At 38.0% G+C, this 18,485-nt stretch overlaps 1 protein-coding gene across 1 annotated transcript in view; it reads right to left on the bottom strand.

The window, feature by feature from the left end:
* The window catches only part of LOC125119578 (fibrous sheath-interacting protein 1-like), a 77,220-nt gene that overhangs the window by 36,290 nt on the left and 22,445 nt on the right, over positions 1-18,485 (bottom strand). Inside the window, exons 4-5 of the mRNA XM_047766748.1 lie at positions 14,985-15,139; positions 12,171-12,264 (exon numbers count right to left, since the gene is read on the bottom strand). Of these exons, the coding sequence (XP_047622704.1) occupies positions 12,171-12,264; positions 14,985-15,139 (249 nt within the window). The remainder of the gene's footprint in view (positions 1-12,170; positions 12,265-14,984; positions 15,140-18,485) is intronic.

Here is an 18,485-nt window from a genome sequence, read left to right as displayed (position 1 = left end):
AAGGACATACAGCACAAACCTCATCATGTGAAAACCACGATGTAAGTCACAATTGCTGGGAATTCTGTAAAATACCTGACCAGTACTCTTCAAAACTGTCAAGGTCACCAAAAACAAGGGAAGTCTGAGAAAGTGCACAGCCAAGAGTAGCTTAAGGAGACATGAGGATTAAATGTAACATGGTATCCTAGAGAGGATCTTGGAGCAGAAAAAGGACATTAGGTAAAAACTCTAAGTCTGAATAAAGTACGGACCTTAGTTAATAATAATGTAGTGATACTGGATCATTAATTATAACAAATGTACCATACTCAATAAAAGGAAAACTGGTTGCAGGTATATGGAGAACCTCTGTATTAGCTTCACAATTTTTCTGTGAATCTAAAGCTGTGCTAAAATTGGAGTTCCCGTCATGGCGCAGTAGTTAACGAATCCCGACTGGGAACCATGAGGTTGCAGGTTCAATCCCTAGCCTTGCTCAGTGGGTTGAGGATCCAGCATTGCCGTGAGCTGTGGTGTAGGTTGCAGACATGGCTTGGATCCCATGTTGCTGTGGCTCTGGCGTAGGCTGGCGGCTACAGCTCCGATTAGACCCCTAGCCTGAGAACCTCCATATGCCATGGGAGTGGCCCTAGAAAAGGCAAAAAGACAAAAAAAATAAATACATAAACAAAATAAAATAATAAAATAAAACTGCACTAAAATGAAAAATTAAATTTTTAAAACAAACTTGTGGATTAAAAAGAGAAACACAAGTAACAAAATTACAGATAAGAAATGGGACCTATAAACAATAGGAGAATTATCATTTTAAAACACTGTATGGAATTTTATTAGTAAAATGTTAACTATCAGTGAAAAGGATACTTTAAAATCTTAGTGACATGGGCATATTGCCAAAATTGACTACAGAAGACTAGTCAACTGAAATACAATAGTAAATACACAAGAAGCTGAGAAAAGAGAGAATTGCCTCCAAGAAATTATTTGAACCAGATGGCTTTTCCAGTGAAATCTTTCAAATTTTTAGGGAACAGATAATCCCCATGTTATATAAACTGTTTCAAAGCATAGAAATAAATGGACTGCCAGCCCCATTCATTTTGTGAAGTTAACATAGCCTGACAAAGCATATGCAAACACACAGGCACCAAGTATATCGTGATGTAAGTCCTTATGAAGTTCTCGAAATAGGAACAATTATCAAAAAGGACATAAAAATTAACATTATTTCCAGGTAATCATAAACTAACAAGACTCAGAGCAAACAACTAAAGAAAATTAGAATAAATAAGATAATTATCACTGAGGGCCAGAGAAGATCAATGTCTTAAACTGTCAGGACGAAAGAAGGCATATTCTCCCTTCCTCTAGCTCTATCCAAGCCTTCAATGGATTGGATGATGCCCACCTACATCCAGGAGGGAGATGCACTGCCCTCAGTCTACCAATTCAAATGCTAGTTTCTTCCAGAAACACCCTCACAGACGCACCCAAGAATGATGCTTAACTAGACATCTGGGCATCCTGTGATCCAGTCGAGTTGCCACATACAACTAGCCATCACAAAGACTGGATAGATGATAAAACCATTAACCAAGATAGAGAAAATATACAAAAGAAAGAATAGGTTTCGATCATGAAAACTGAGGAGGGGGAGAGGAGAACCATCAGGGAATGATGAATCCAATAAAAAAGCTACTATACTAGGAGTGGTCAACGATTTCAGATATGACAGAGCTATCAAATGGGATTAAAAAAATTAGAAGTATGTCATTAGATTCATAATGCAGGAGGATCACTGATAAGATCACTTCTGTAGTGTGAGAGGAGAAAAGAGTTGGGAAGTAAATGGAAGCTGACCAAGTAGCACCAGTAGATGTGGACTATTTTCTCAAGAACTCTGCTCTTTAAGGAGAGGAAGGAAACTAATTGGTACCTGTTTGGGAGGAGGGTGAAGAGCCAAGAGAGGAGGTTTTATTTGCATGTTTGGTTGGTTGGATGGCTCTTTTATTCTGTTTTAGGACCAGACGATTTGAGCAGGGTTAACTGAAGGCAAGGAGCCAGAGGAGACAAGAGAGATGAAGCTTGAGGTAAGAGACAGAAAAACCAATTGATCAGGACCCAGTGGTAGAGTTAAAGGGATGGGACATTATTGACTCTGGCCTTGGAAAAGAGTTCCTTCCTCCATCTAAGGGGAGAGGGAAGGCGGAAGAAGATCACAGCCAGAGTGCAGAGTAGAGATAGAAAGCAAGAACATGGAAGGGATTCCCACCCAGTTGGTCCATTTTCTCTGGACACTAAGACCACCAGGGTGAAGGACGGGCAGAAAACAATAGGTTAAATACACAAAAAAATTGGAAGAGCCACTTGGGAGAATGCAAGAGAAACTGCCAAGTAATACCAAGAATCCAAGAGGGGTTAAAAACCAGAAAGCCTTAACTACCAGCTAGCAGAGTGATGTGACTTTTTTTCCCCTCAGACGTCTGCAAATCAGAGCAGCAAGAGACCTGCAAGTTTTTGTGGAATATTTACTCTTAACATGCAAGGGCAGTGGTTCCCATTGTGGCTCAGAGGAAACTAATCTAACAGGTTCAATTCTGGCCCTGCCCAGTGGGTTAAGGATCCAGCATTGCCATGAGCTGTGGTGTAGGTCACAGATACAGCTTGGATCTGGCATTGCTGTGGCTGTAGTAAAGACTAGCAGCTACAGCTCCAACTTGACCCCTAGCCTGGGAACTTCCATATGCCCCAAGTACAGCCCTAAAGAGACCGGAAAAAAAAAAAAAATCCAAGGGCAGAAGTAACAATTACCTGGTTTTCATAGAAAAGCACTTTTAAAGAGGTATTTGCAAATTCTGAGGAGGCTGGCTGACTAAAATGCCACTGCTTTGTGCTTACACATACTTATAAAATTTGGAGCTGGAAACACAAGAGGCAAATGTGACAAAAGAAAAAAAAGAACAGGCTCTGTCCAAAACACTGAAAACAATCTTATCACTATATGCATTTGTCTCAGAGAGCACTGAATTCTATCTCTATCCATCAGATAAATGTTAAAAACTAAGGGAAAACTCCTGGTATGGTAAAGAGTTTTGATTTTCACAACATTTCTCTAGAAAAACTTGAATGTGATCCCTCAAAAATGTTATGACAAAGACTTTTAAGATATTTCTGAGATCTCTAGCTGTGCAATACTATCTAATATAACACCTCAGTATTTGAGGTTATTATCTCTGGTTTATAAAGTCAAAATGTGGTTAAAGGAATCAATTTAATGTGGTTTTTATCTTTCTCTTAGAGACAAGGCTTCATGTGTTCAGTACCTATAAATAAAACTATACATACAACAAGTATCTTCTTTTTTTTTTTTCTGCTGGTTATATGTGATGTTCAAAGGGAAGTAGAATGTATTCTGTTTGGGGTGGGGCTGGAAAACAGATTAGAAATTGCCATTCTGAGAGTTCCCATTGTGGCTCAGCAGAAATGAATCTGACTAGCATCCATGAGGACGCAGATTCAATCCCTGGCCTTCCTCAGTGGGTTAAGGATCTGGCATTGCCTTGAGCTGTGATATACATCACAGACGCGGCTCAGATCTGGTGTTGCTATGGCATAGGCCAGCGGCTATGGCTCCAATTTGACCCCTAGCCTGGGAACCTCCATATGCCGCAAGTGCAGCCCTAAAAAGAAAAAAAAAAAATTGCCATTCTGTCTCTAACCCCAAGTCCCTCGGGTCACTCTTAAGTAAGAAGATAAAGAAAGGACAGGAGAGATAAAGAATACTACTCATCCTAAGATTTCTCCTTTTGTTTAAAGGTTAAAAAAATAAAGAGTAGGAGTTCCCGTCGTGGCGCAGTGGTTAACGAATCCGACTAGGAACCATGAGGTTGCGGGTTCGGTCCCTGCCCTTGCTCAGTGGGTTAACGATCCGGCGTTGCCGTGAGCTGTGGTGTAGGTTGCAGACGCGGCTCGGATCCCGCGTTGCTGTGGCTCTGGCGTAGGCCGGTGGCTGCAGCTCCGATTAGACCCCTAGCCTGGGAACCTCCATATGCCGCGGGAGCAGCCCAAGAAATAGCAACAACAACAACAACAACAACAAAAATAAAATAAAATAAAATAAAGAGTAATGGTAGAAAGTAGGTTTGGGTTTATTTGTAGATGTGTGTTTAAAGTTCAAGTACAGCAATTCCACTCCTGAGCATATACCTGGACAAAACTGCAATTCAAAAAGATACCTGCACCTATATGCTCACAGCAGCACTATTCACAATAGCCAAGACATGGAAACAACCTAAATGTCCATCAACAGATGAATGGATTAAGAAGACATTTACATATATACAATGGAATATTACTCAGCCATAAAAGAACAAAATAATGCTCTTTGCAGCAATACAGATGCAACTAGAGATTCTCATACTAAGTGAAGTAAGTCAGAAAAAGACAAATATCATATGATATCACTCGTGTGGAATCTAAAATGTGGCACAAATGAACCTATCTATAGAACAGAAATGGATTCACAGACATGGAGAACAGACTTGTGGTTGCCAAGGGGGATGGGGAGGGAGTAGAATGGGATTAGTAGATGCAAACCGTTACACTTGGAATGGATAAGCAATGAGGTCCCTCTGTATAGCACAGGGAACCTCATCCAACCTCTTGTGCTAAAACATGGTGGAAGATAATATGGGAAAATGAATGTATATATATGTATGACTGGGTCACTTTTCTCTATAGCAGAAATTGACACAACACTGTAAATCAAATATGCTTTAATAAAAATATATTTTTTTAAAAAAAAGTTCAAGTCAAGTAAGCTTGGCTCTAAATTCCTCAAGAGACTCCTTTAAAGTACATATTTTAACAAGATGCTGCCACCTACTGGACAGTTCACTAGGGATTTGCACTTTCCTGGTAACAAAAGAAAAAAACAATTGTGGAGGAAAACAGCAAGATTTGTTTTCATAATAAGCCTTATAAGAACACTTCAATTTATGGCTATACATAGGCCTGATAAAAATAATTTTTTAATTTTTAAAACATTTTATATATAGTTGAATTTCAGGGAATAACCTGGGGAAAAAAGTAACCTCAGAATGTAACAAATATAAGCAGTTTGACACTATTTCATGATATGTAGCTATGTTGAATAATAGAAATATGAGATTTCAAAGATCAGTGCTATGTGGTCAAACTGGCCTCTTGAACTTCTATTCATTTCTTTTATACATGCTGATAAGACACTTTGTAAACTGAAGTTTCCAAAAGTTACCTCTTCTGGAAGAAGGTAATGATTATGCTATGTAAAATATGAAAAAAAAAAAGTATAATTAAGCTATTGAAGTAGTCTACAGTAAATACTATTTTGGGTTTTAAGGTTTTTGAAAATCAAGTATGTGTGACTGCTGAATACATGCCTATGCCATAAAAGAGCCAACAAGAAATTTCATTAAGGAATTCACCTTTTATAAAAGGCCAGCCTTCAAAAAAAATCTAATTAAATCTGAAGAACCAGGAATACAATAATGTTGTCTCTTCTATCTGGTGAACTGGTCAAGTGTGAGCTAATCAAGACAGACAGCAGAAAGAATGAAGGGCAATAGACATTTGGTTCACCAAGGGTCTTTGATCCTCATTTCCTTTTACATCAAACCTACTTCACATCTTATCTGCTCTGCACACAATAAACACTGCCAATACATAATAATGGACTAAGAACTTGAAATTTGAAGATGGAAACTCTGATGTGATAATATTTGAAGCAATGACTCTCTCTGAACATAGCTTCCAAGCCTCTGGTAACTCCAGCTTTCAGCTCATGAAGTCTAATAAGTTTTCATGTTAGACTATTAGTACCAACATAGCATTATTGTAAATGTCTACAGAGCCCCCAACAGTCACATGACTCCATAGATACAATTATGAGCTCCACAGGTTTAACCAAATATACCTGCCGTGAGCTTTAAAAATTAAATATATTTGATAGTTTGAATTTGTTTGTGAAGAAAGGCCAGCTGAAAACAAAAGTCTTGACTTCCAGGGCCAAAGATTCACTTGGTAGTGAACTCTGTGACTGAAAAAGCTGATGTCAAAAGGCCACCACGGATCCACTTACAGAGTGGCATGTTTTACAGTCTTTGCTTCAGAGTCAAGCACAGCAGGTGTGGCCTCTTAGAAATGCCTCACTGGAAAAATCAGAAGTTAACACCTGCATTCTAAAATACAGATGCTGAAGAGAAAAGGAAACCATGAACAAATCGAAAAGACCACCTATAGATTGAGAGAACATACTTGCAAATGATGTAACCAACATGGGATTAATCTCTAAAATATACAAACAGCTTATACAACTCAATAACAACAAATTTTAAAAAATCAAAAAAATGGGCAGGGAGCTCCAGATATGGCTCAGAGGTGATGAACCCGACTAGTATCTATGAGGACAGGGGTTTGATCCCTGGCCCTGCTCAGTGGGTTAAGGATCCAGCATTGCTACAAGCTGTGGTGTTGCTGTGGCTGTGGTGTAGGCTGGTGGCTGGAGCCCCAGTTCAACCCCTAGCCCAGTAATTTCCATATGCCACAGGTGCAGCCCTAAAAAAAAAAATACATACACACACACACACACACACACACAGATGCTGAGATACTATATCCAGAATCACATTCCTAAAACTGCCCATGTTTTTTAAGTGGAATAAAGGATATAGTCTCAATTCTATGAAGGTAGTATTACTTATAGACATTAAAGAAAATATAACAAGTTGTACTTTTTGAGATAGATTATTTTTAAACAATAGTCTATAGACATTTAAGTTAGTAAAAAAAATTATTTTATAAGCTGTAGGTTTAAAGGAGCTTTGCAATCTTTTTTACTAAATAATGTAGTCATTTCTGAACAGCTCTCAGAGAGAAAAACAGACTTGAGAAACATGGTATTCCAAAAAAACTTTTTGAAAAAGACAACATACCTGTTGGAAAAAAATGTTTTTGATATTTATGACAGAATTAGTATCCTTAATATATAAAGGAGTACTTTAAATCAATAAAAGAACCCTTTATAAAAGAACAAGTAATTCACAAAATGCTAAACAAAAGAATAAATATTCAACTTCCCTGATTATCAGAGAGATACAAATTATTATGATTCCAATTTAAATAAACAAAGCTTAAAACAATGGCAAAATCCATTGTTGCTGTGGGTATAGGAAAACAATACTCAGACAATGTTAGTGAGAGATTAAATTGGTATAACCTTTCAATAAGTTAGTGTGGAAAAAAATCTTTAAAAATCCAATCTAAGTAACTTCTCTTGCAGGAACTTATCCGAGGATGCATTAACTTCCCGTAGCTATTATCACAAATTGACGCAAACTTGGTCCCTTAAAACAACAGAAACTTTTTCTCTCAGTTCAGCAGGCTGGAAGTCTGAAATCAAGGTGTCAGTAGGATTGCACTCTGTCTCAGGCTCAGGTAAGGTTCTGCTCCCTGCCTCTCCCAGTTTCTGGTGGCTGCCAGCATTCCCTGGCTTGAGGCCACACCACTCACTCCACTCTGCCTCCATGTGCACATCATGTCCTCTTCCGTCTGTCTCTTCTCTCTCGGCCTTTTTCAGATAAGGACTCTTAGTGTGGTATTTAGGGCCCACCTCCACATTCCAGGGTTATCTCATCTTAAGATCCTTAACTTAATCATATCTGCAAAGACCTTTTTTCCAAATAAGATAACATTCACAGCTTCTAGGGATTTGACATGGATATCTCTTAGGGTAGAGGGGCAATTTTTTGGCCTACCACAAAAGGTAATCATGAAATAATTGCCTATGAATATTACTGCAGCATTATATTTATTTGAAAAAATTGAAAAACAGGAGTTCCCGTTGTAGCTCAGCAGGTTAAGGACCCAATGCTGTTTCTGTGAGGATATGGGTTCGATCTCTGGCCTCACTCAGTGGGTTAAGGATCTGGAGTTACCACAAGCTGTTGCATAGATGGGTGTAGGTTGCAGATGCGGCTTAGATCTGGCATTGCTGTGGTTGTGCTGTAGGCCAGAACTGCAGCTCCAATTCAGCTCCTAGCCTGGGAACGCCCATATGCCCCAGGTGTGGATGTAAAAAAAAAGAAAGAAAAAAATTTTTTTTAATTTTTAAACAGAAAAACAGGAAATAATCTAAACATTTAACAGGGTGTTAAACAAATGGTGGTACATCCATATAATGAATTAATATATGGTAATTAAAAATAATGCTGATGAAATGTTCTCTGGTGGCACAGCAGGTTAAATTAGATCTAGCATTGTCACCGCTGTGATGCAGGTTGGACCCATGGCCCAGGAACTTCCACATGCCACGCATGCAGCCAAAAAATAAAATAAAATAATAATGATGATGAAAATCACTTGTTATCAGAGTGCCCGTTGTGGCACAGTAGTTAACAAATCCAACTAGAAACCATGAGGTTGCAGGTTCGATCCCTGGCCTCGCTCAGTGGGTTAAGGATCCGGCGTTGCCATGAGCTGTGGTATAGGTTGCAGACACAGCTCGGATCCCACGTTGTTGTGGCTTTGGTGTAGGCTGGTGTCTACAGCTCCAATTGGACCCCTGGCCTGGGAACCTCCATATGCCACAGGAAGTGGCCCTAGAAAAGGCAAAAACACACACACACACACACAAAGAAAATCACTTATCTATTGTTGCATGAAAAGTCACCCAAAATTTAGGGACAAAAAGTAATAATTACTGCAGGCAAGATCTACTGATGGATGCTAAAACTAGTAGGTGAAAGTTTGAAGAGAAACAAGATATTTGCATAGTCTTAAGATATCTCTCCCAAGGTATTCATCAACTATAAAAAGAAAAATAGTAACTTTACAGTGGAGAAAGCTGGCAGATGCCACCTAACCAAGTTTTTGAGGTTAACATCACCAGTAATAAGATATATCAACATTAGTTACCCCAAGCGCGATTGTTTGAGAAGCACACATAACTTAGGGGACTGAGACTGAAACACTTACCCTCCAACCTAATCAAGAGAAAAGGGCATACAAACTGAAATTGAAGGGTATTTTGCAAAATCTTTGACCAGTACTCTCCACGTGTGTCAAGACCATGAAAGACAAGGAAAGGCTGAGGAACTATCATGGATTGGAGGACACTAAGGAGACATGACAACTGAATGCAACATGGGCTCCTGTGTCGGATACTAGGGAATAAAAAAGTGGTGAATCTGATGAAATTTTAAGAAGCTCTGTAGTTTAATTAATAGCACTGAATCAGTATTAATTTTTCCATTTTAATCATTTTACCATGGTTATATAAGATGCTAATTAATTAGGGGAAGGCTGGGTAAAAAGTCTATAGCAACTCATTTATAACTTTTCTGTAAGTTTAAAATTATTTCAACATAAAAATATAGGAGTTCCCTAGTGGCTTGGTGGGTTAAGGATCTGACACTGTCACTACTGTGGCACAGGTTCAATCCCTGGCCTAGGAACTTCCACATGCTGTGGCATGGCCAAAAAGAACACACATACAAAAAAGTTTAAAAAGTATATGTAGTGGCATAAAACAATGACTATTTTATTATGCTCATGATTCTGTGAGTCACAGCTATCTGAAGGACACAGCAGAAACACCTGTCTCTGTTCCACCATGAACAAGGCCTCAGCTGGGGTGGCTGTATTTGGCTAAAGATGGTTGGAGCAGTTCAACTGGGGCCACACACAGAGCTTTGGCTATTCTCTACATGGTCTTTGCTGGAGATGAAATGTCCAAGGGGGCCCCTTCATTCACATCTCTGGTGACCGCATTGAAAGCGGCCAGTGTATTAATTTCCTAGGGCTTCTAAAACAACAAATTACTATGGGCTGAGTGACTAAAAACAATGGAAATTGATTCTCTCACAGTTCTGCAAGCCAGACATCTGAAATAAAGGTGTTGGCTAGGGAAGAATCCTTCCTTGCCTCTTTCTAGTTTCTGGTGTGTCCCAGTAATCCTTGGTGTTCCCTGGTTTATAGCTATATTACTCTAATTTCTGCCCCAGTCTTCTCAGGGCCTTCTTCCCCAGGTCATTGTGTCTCTGTGAATCTAGGTGTCCTCTCCTCTTCTTATAAGGACCCAGGTTATTGGATTCAGGCCCTACCCTCATCCATGATGACCTCATCTTAACTAATTACATCTGCAGAGATGCTAATTCCACATAAGGTCACATTCTGAGGCTCCAGTTAGACATGAATGTTGGGAGATGGAGGACAATACTGAATACTATAGGTGGTAACTAGGCAGCATTACTGCCTCTGCATAGAGAGAGGATCAGGCAGCTTCTGAGCTCTCAATGCCAGGTCTGAAACTAAACAAACTTGAAGGATTTCATTCACATCAAAACTCATGCTAAAAAGTTTTTGTAGCCTGAGTCAGGTTCTTGGGATTCTAAAATGTTAGATACTCACTTTGTAAAAGACTAATGGATCCCAGGACTCTCAGGGAAATAAGAGGTTCCTGCTTAGAGCTAGTCTAACACCCAAGCAATACTACATGACCACTTACCATGTAGGTTAAAGGATTTCAAAAGTGTCCTGCCAAAAAAATACCAACTGCTTCCCAATCACTAAAACAGTCATTACTATACAAGTAAGTTAAAATAAGTTATATAATTCCATAGTACTTCTGTAGAAGAAGAAAAAGAAGGCAAAGAAGGAGGAGGTGAATCATAAATATACAATTGACCCTTGAGGAGTTCCCGTCATGGCTGAGCGGGAACAACTCCGACTAAGAACCATGAGGCTGCGGGTCTGATCCCTGGCCTTGCTCAGTGGGTTAAGGATCTGATGTTGCTGTGGCTTGGTGTAGGTTGGTGGCTACAGCTCCAATTCAACCCGTAGCTTTGGAACCTCCATATGCCACAGGTGTGGCCCTAAAAAGCACACACACAAAAAAATATTGACCCTTGAACAACATATGGTTGAACTGTGCAGGTTCACCTATATGCAAGTTTTTTTTTCAATAAATACATACTACGATACTACACAATCCTCGGTTGAATCCACAGAAGGAGAACCACAGATAGAGGGCCATCTCTAAAGTTATGCATGCATTTTCAACCACGTGGGGGTCAGCGCTCCTAACCACCATGAGTCAACAGTACATAACACACTAGTGGGGAAAGTAGAAACATATGTGCAGAATCAATTGGCTGGTCTCATAAAGCAGGACTGTGAGAGAACAGGAAAAGGACAAATCAGTCATGGGTTTTCAAAAAAGGTTGCAGAGGCCTGGCTGAGACACCTCATGGGACTTTCTATGTAAACTGTGTGTTCAGAAGCATCTAAGAGACATAGAAGTAAAAGCAAAAACATATTTTGTCTATTTCCTGATTTTTCACTGCCCTACCCTCTCACCCTTTAGCACACATAAACCCTAGAAGATTCTGAAACATACCTAAGCTCAGAGTAGTCCCATATAGTCCTGTCTAACATAATCATTTCCCCTAAAAAAAAAAAGAGTTAAACTCACAAAGAAAAAAAAAATAACAAAATTGGTAATCTGTGTGTGTGTGTGTGTGTGTGTGTTTGCTTTTTTTTTTTTTTTTTTTTCTTGAGCCGCTCCCGCGGCGTATGGAGGTTCCCAAGCTAGGGGTCTAATTGGAGCTGTAGCCACCAGCCTACACCAGAGCCACAGCAACGCGGGATCCGAGCCGCATTTGTGACCTCCATCACAGCTCACGGCAATGCCGGATCGTTAACCCACTGAGCAAGGCCAGGGATCGAACCCACAACCTCATGGTTCCTAGTCGGATTCGTTAACCACTGTACCACGACGGGAACTCCAGAATTGGTGATTTTAAATACTCTATGACTTTGCGATAAAAATAAATAAGGAGTTCTCGTCATGGCGCAGCGGTTAACGAATCCGACTAGGAACCATGAGGTTGCGGGTTTGATCCCTGCCCTTACTCAGTGGGTTAAGGATCTGGCATTGCCGTGAGCTGTGGTGTATGTTGCAGACGCGGCTAGGATCCCGCGTTGCTGTGGCTCTGGTGTAGGCTGGCAGCTACAGCTCCGATTAGACCCCTAGCCTGGGAACGTCCAAATGCCGAGGGAGTGGCCCAAGAAATGGCAAAAAGACAAAAAATAAATAAATAAATAAATAAATATGAATCAATTTTACTCACCAACAGTTTCTTCTGATGCAGCAGTCAATGCCAGAAACTTTTTTGTATTTTCCATCTCCTCATTACTTTGTAAAGTTTCACTACGTTTTGCAGACTAAAAAAAAAAAAAGAGAAATAAATGTTTAAACATGGGAAAAGAAGGCAACTATATTCATCATTTTTTTAATTCCAATATGATTTCCAAACACATGCACACACACTAGAAGGTTCAGGTTATTTTTATTCCCTTAACTAGGAAATCTGTTACTGTTTCCTGTTCCCTCAAAATTCTGTCACTGAGTATTCCCAGATACAGCTGGAATAAGTCTATCAAGTCATAATTACCTTGCTTAAAGTTTAAGTTTCTGTTTAATGTTTCTATAACTAATGAGTAACCTAAAGGTGCATCATCAAATTATAATTTCAGACACTGCAAAATCGACGCTGAATTTTATTACAATTCCAGTTATAATTCATATTTCCAAGCAAGTAAAAACTTCGAGATTCAACAGGAATAACTGATAGGCTAACTTTTCCTGCTGAAATTTACACAAATTATTTTTCTAGTTTAAAGCACTGAATTTTTATTGAAGTATAGTTGATTTACAATGCTGTTCAGTTTCAGGTGTATAGCATAGTTATTCTGCTATATACATATCTGTGTGTATGTATATATATATATATGAATAAATTTTTTCAGATTCTTTTCCTTTATACGTTATTACAAAATATTGAGTTTAGTTCCCTGTGCCATACAGTGGATCCTTGTTATCTATTTTATGTATAGTAGTATACATCTGTTAATCTCAAACTCCTAACTTATCCCTTCTCCTCCTGTCCTCTTTGGTAATGGTGCCTTTGTTTTCTATGTCTGTGAGTCTACTTCTGTTTTGTAAACAACTTTATTTGTAACTTTTTTTTAGATTCCACATATAAGCACTATAATACGATATTTTTCTCTTTCTCACTTACTTCACTTAGTATGATATTCTTCAGGTCCATCCATGTTGCTGCAAATGGCAATACTTCATTCTTTTATGGCTGAGTAGTATTCCATCGTGTGTACATAACCCACATCTTCTTTATTCATTCATCTATTGATGGACATTTAGGTTGCTTCTATGTCTTGGCTATTGTAAATAATGTTGCTGTGAATATTGGGGTGCATGTATCTTTTCAAGTCAGAGTTTTCATCTTTTTAAGATATATGACCAGGAGTGGGGTTGCCAGATCATGTGGTAGTTCTATTTTTAGTTTTTTAAGGAAATGCTGTATCGTTTTCCACAGTGACTGCACCAATTTACACTCCCAAAAACAGTGCAGGAGGGTTTCCTTTTCTCTAAACTCTCTTTAGCATTTATTATTTGCAGACTTTTTGCTGATAATCATTCTGACCAGTGTGAGGTGATGCCTGGTTGCATTTGCATTTCTCTAACAATTAGTGATGTTGAACATCTTTTCATGTGCCTGTTGGTCATCTGTATGTCTTGTTTGGAGAAATGACAATTTAGGTCTTCTGCCCACTTTCTGACTGGGTTGTTTGGTTTTTTTGTTATTTTGCTGTATGAGCTGTTAATACATTTTAGAGATTAATCTCCCAGTGGTGGCATCATTTGCAAATATTTTCTCCCATTCCGTAGGTTGCCTTTTGTTTTGTTTATGGTTTCCTTTACTGTGCAAAAGCCTTTAAGTTTAATTAGATCCCATTTTTTTATTTTTGGTTTTATTTCCTGTACTCTAGAAGATGGATCCAAAAAGATATTGTTACAATTTATGCCAAAGAGTATTCTGCCTATATTTTCCTCTGGTTTTATAGTATCTGGTTGTACATTTAGCTCTTTAATCCATTTTGAGTTTATTTCTGTATATGATGCTAGAGAACATTCTAATTTCATGCTTTTATATGTAACTGTCCAGTTTTCCCAGCACCACTTATTAAAGAGACTGTCCTTTCTCCAATTATATTCTTGCCTCCTTTGTCGAGTGCTTCATTTTATATATTGCTTTTTTTCATTCCAGTGGTGTTCCTGGGACCCTTGTAAAAATTTATTCTTAATTACTTCATTATTAATTCATATCATCACCTAGGAAATTTCCTGAGAAGTCAGTCAACTAATCAAGGAGAAATTTATCAAAAATAACCAATCTGTTATCATAATGTTCTTTATTTTAAAAGTGCTCTCCTTTGGGAGCAAAGCTCAAATATGAGCCAATGGCTACCTATCTGATCAACTTCCACTCCTCAATACTACAGAGAATAAAAAGTCCAAGAAGGCCAAGGAACATTAACAAAGCACTAGAAATTTATGGAGACACAACAAACACAGCATGGTCACAGACCATGAGCACTTTATAGTTTCCCAAAGAGATCCTGACTAGCATGTGAAACAGTGAACTTGCTGCTTGTTTATCACAAAAGTTTACTCAAATAATAATGGTAACAATGGGGGTTAAATTTATGTATATTTATGTACTTTTCTCCAGATTATAAGCTTGCTGAAGAAAGAGCAGACATGCATACTTGATGAATCCCTCTCTATTCCAGAGATGGAGGAGCCCCAGCCTGACACCAGTGAGAGAGGCCTAACGTGCTGTCTGCTGTCCATGCAGAATGAACACGCCAGTGCAATGCCTGGAATGTGGAATGCTGCTAAGTCACCTTCTCCAGTCCCAGAAAACTATCTCCCTCACCCTCATCATGCACACATATACACAGCACCCTCCACAAAATCAATTAAGGAAGACCACACTCATACTACCAGAGTCCACGCTTTTCTCACTCATCTCAGAGGAAGCTGTTTCTTACATCTCAGCACATGGCTCTATAATTCTTACCTTAAGTTCTTCCCACAGCTTTATTCTCATTTCTAGGCCTTGCTTCTTAATTTCTTTTTCTTTATGTTGTCTCTTCACCAATATCTTATCAAGCTTCTTCATCTTCTGAATAGCATCATGGAGTTGAGAATCTACTTCTTTTAATTCAGATTCATCTGTATTATGTTGAAAGCAGGAGTGAGCTTAAAGTTTATTAAAACCATAATGCTTTTTTCTTGTTTTGTTTTTACAACTTGTTCTTTCATTCAACAAATTTTTATGTCTGATGATAATAACACTGGCATCATGTATCTTGATTTACAAGGTGCTTTCATATATAGTTTTTCATATAATTTTCTAACAACCCTGTGAAATAGATATTTACCTCCATGAATCCTTCCAAATAGCTAATAAATTATTGCACTGAATTCAGAAGTGTGTCTCAGATGATTTTTAAATCTCAAATTCTTTCTCCTTCATTCTTTTATACTTTCTACATTTGCAACCAACAAATAAGGAACAAGATAAAGACCCTATCCTGAAGCTTCTTTAGGCTAACTGAAATAGAAGTCATATACACAGTAAATGTAGCATGTCATAGTGACACAGAATGATTCCAACTTGTTAGAAACATATTCAGAAAGGCAACCAAAAGTATGCTTTAATCTATGCCCCTCCCATTTGTTCTATTTTCTTGACATCATAAAAATCTTCTTGAGTTGTAGAAAATTGGTAATAGCATTTGAAATTAAGAACTCTTTAGAACTTGTCACTCAAGTTTTAACATGATTATGATTAATAATATTAATAATTATCATAATGATGAATGATAACGTTAATACCAGCATCTAACATTTATAGAGTTACCTGATTGGCAGTGTTAAGTGCTTTATTTACATTCATTATCTCATTTAATCCTACCCATAAACCAATGAAACAGCATATTGTCCCCATTTTACAAACTAGTAAACTGAGGCTAATTTGTAACTGGGCTGCATACATTTCTAAGATACATTATCTTATAACTAGTAAATGGCAGAGTCAGTTTGCACCCAGATCTGCCTGACCCCACAGTCAAAGCTCTTCACCACCAGCTGATACTTCCCCTGGGAAGTCTGATGAAAGATGACAAAAATCTGTCAATGAGCATAAATGCTCAAGTTTCTAAAGTCTCAGCTACCCCACGTTAGATCATTAGAAACGGCATATTATGCTAAGGAAAGCCAGGTTTTGCAACTTCAGAAAATCCAAAGAGGCCAGTGATATTTCCTTTAAGATCACTTTCTCTTAAAGAAAAAGGAGATATTTTTAGAGGGAATAAGATTATCCGAAAAGAATACTAATCTTACTAATAAGGAGACTCTAAAAATCTTATTGCTCACATACTTCAAAGACAGCAGCTTCTAGTTCTAATTCCCAGCTGCCAACCCTAGCACTCTGAGGCTCCATGTACATAAGTGGTCTATACAGCAGGCATTTTGAAGTCACTCATGTGGTAGGGAAAGAGTATAAACAAATACAGTGTAAATGGGACCAATAGCTAATCTCAACTCTAATACTTTGTTTCCTGATAACTGTAATCCTGAGTCATCTGGCCCTAGAGCTGACTTCATGCCCAACATACTCTAAATCAGCAGTTCTCAAAATTTATGATCTCAGCTTCCCTTTACAGCTTGTAAATGATGGAGAACCCAAAGTAGCTTTTGTTTCCGTGAGTTATATCTATTGATAATTACCATGTTAGAAATCAAAACTGGAAAATACCGTAAATGTGTATTTATCCATTTTTAAATAATAAACATGTTAGTACTAATTACATGTTAACATAAATACAACATTTTTATGACAAATAACTACATGTTCCAAAAAAATTATTGAGAAAATTGCCAATGTTTTAAATTTTTAATATCTGGATTAACAGAAGACAGCTGGATTCTTACATCTGCTTCTACAGTCACTCTTATTATAATCTGTTGATTCGGTTAGATTATATGAAGAAAATTTGGCCTCATACAGACAGGTAGTTGGGAAGGGGAGGAGAAATTTAATAGCCTTTTCAAATAATTGTGGATAGTTTTCTTTGATATTATATCAAAATTGGACAAGGGTTAGTTTCTTAAAGGTTAGTTGAAATCTGTAACCCTATTAGTGAGCTTTCTATATTTGCTCCATTAAAATCAATGGATCTATCTTTCATGGTGAATGGATCTTTTACCCTGCATTGGTCATCGGGAAAATAGTGGTTTGCTGAACTATGTAGACATTGAAAACAGTAATACATTTCAATATATAATATCAAAAACTCTTGTTAATATTGCCAACAATTTTTTTTTTGACCATTCCCACAGCATGCAGAAGTTCCCAGGCCAGGGACAAAATCTACAGAGCCACTGCAACAGATCCCTAACCCACTGAGCCACCAGGGAACTCCTGCCACCAATTTTTATCAGAAAAGTCTAAGTATTGTAAAGCTATAAAGCTCATGGTGACTACACAAGTTCTCCATGATTCTAATTTTTCACTTGAAAGGTCAAATTTTATCACTGACCAAAGTCAGTTACTTTCCTTGAAATAAAAGCCCCATTTCGTTTTTTTTTTTAATGTCTGCCAAATACCTACATCTGAATGACAATAGTATGGCAGTCATTCTTTCAAGTAAAAATGATGTCCCATTAAAAAGTGGCCAGCTCAGCTCTCAACCTAAACTATTACACGAGTACTTTTCCTCAACACGACCTTCACATTTCAGTATATAGCAGAATTGCTATATATGTACCTCCCATTTTTATCACACAGCCTATTAAAAAGATGTATACTCAAAGGTCAAGATTTAATGGAATTTAAATTTTTACTGCTCCACCAAGGACATTCTTGAGTGACACTGGTTCTTTCCTCCATTCATGCCAGCTCATGAAGAATACAGTAACTACTCGTACAATTTGGTGCCATTGCCTTGATTCATGCTAAAGCACCAGCAATTTCACCCACCATTGCTTCTGTACCATCAGTGAAACCCATGGACAAAAAGGCAAATATCGTTATTTCAATATTATAATGAATTATATCACCATTATACCAGTATTACGATGAAAATAGTTTTTTATTTGCAGAGCTCCTGAAAGGATCTCAGAGCCCAGGTCTGTGCAGTCCATGTTTTGAGAACTGCTGTTCTAATTCACTCTAGCCAGTGTTAATAACCATGACAAAAGGAGTCTTATAAAATCCAAAAGTTATTAAGATCAAATGGGGTTATCCTTAAAAAAGGCATTTATAAATTACAGGATACATTTAATTATGCAATTTTAATCATCAAAACGATTAATAAACCATGTCATAAAATGTGGAAACACTTAAGGTAAAATGACAATAACAACTTTATTAAATGAATTTTTTGTTTGTTTTTGTTTTTGTTTTTGTCCTTTTAGGGCCGCACCTGCAGCATATGGAAGTTCCCAGGCTAGCGGCCCAATCAGAGCTGTAGCCGCTGGGCTACGCCACAGCCATGGCAACACAAGATCTGAG

This window comes from Phacochoerus africanus, chromosome 2 (assembly GCF_016906955.1).
Source record: "Phacochoerus africanus isolate WHEZ1 chromosome 2, ROS_Pafr_v1, whole genome shotgun sequence".
NCBI lineage: Eukaryota > Metazoa > Chordata > Mammalia > Artiodactyla > Suidae > Phacochoerus > Phacochoerus africanus.
Note: the sequence above shows the minus strand (reverse complement) of the source record. Positions and strands in the feature narration are given on the sequence as shown.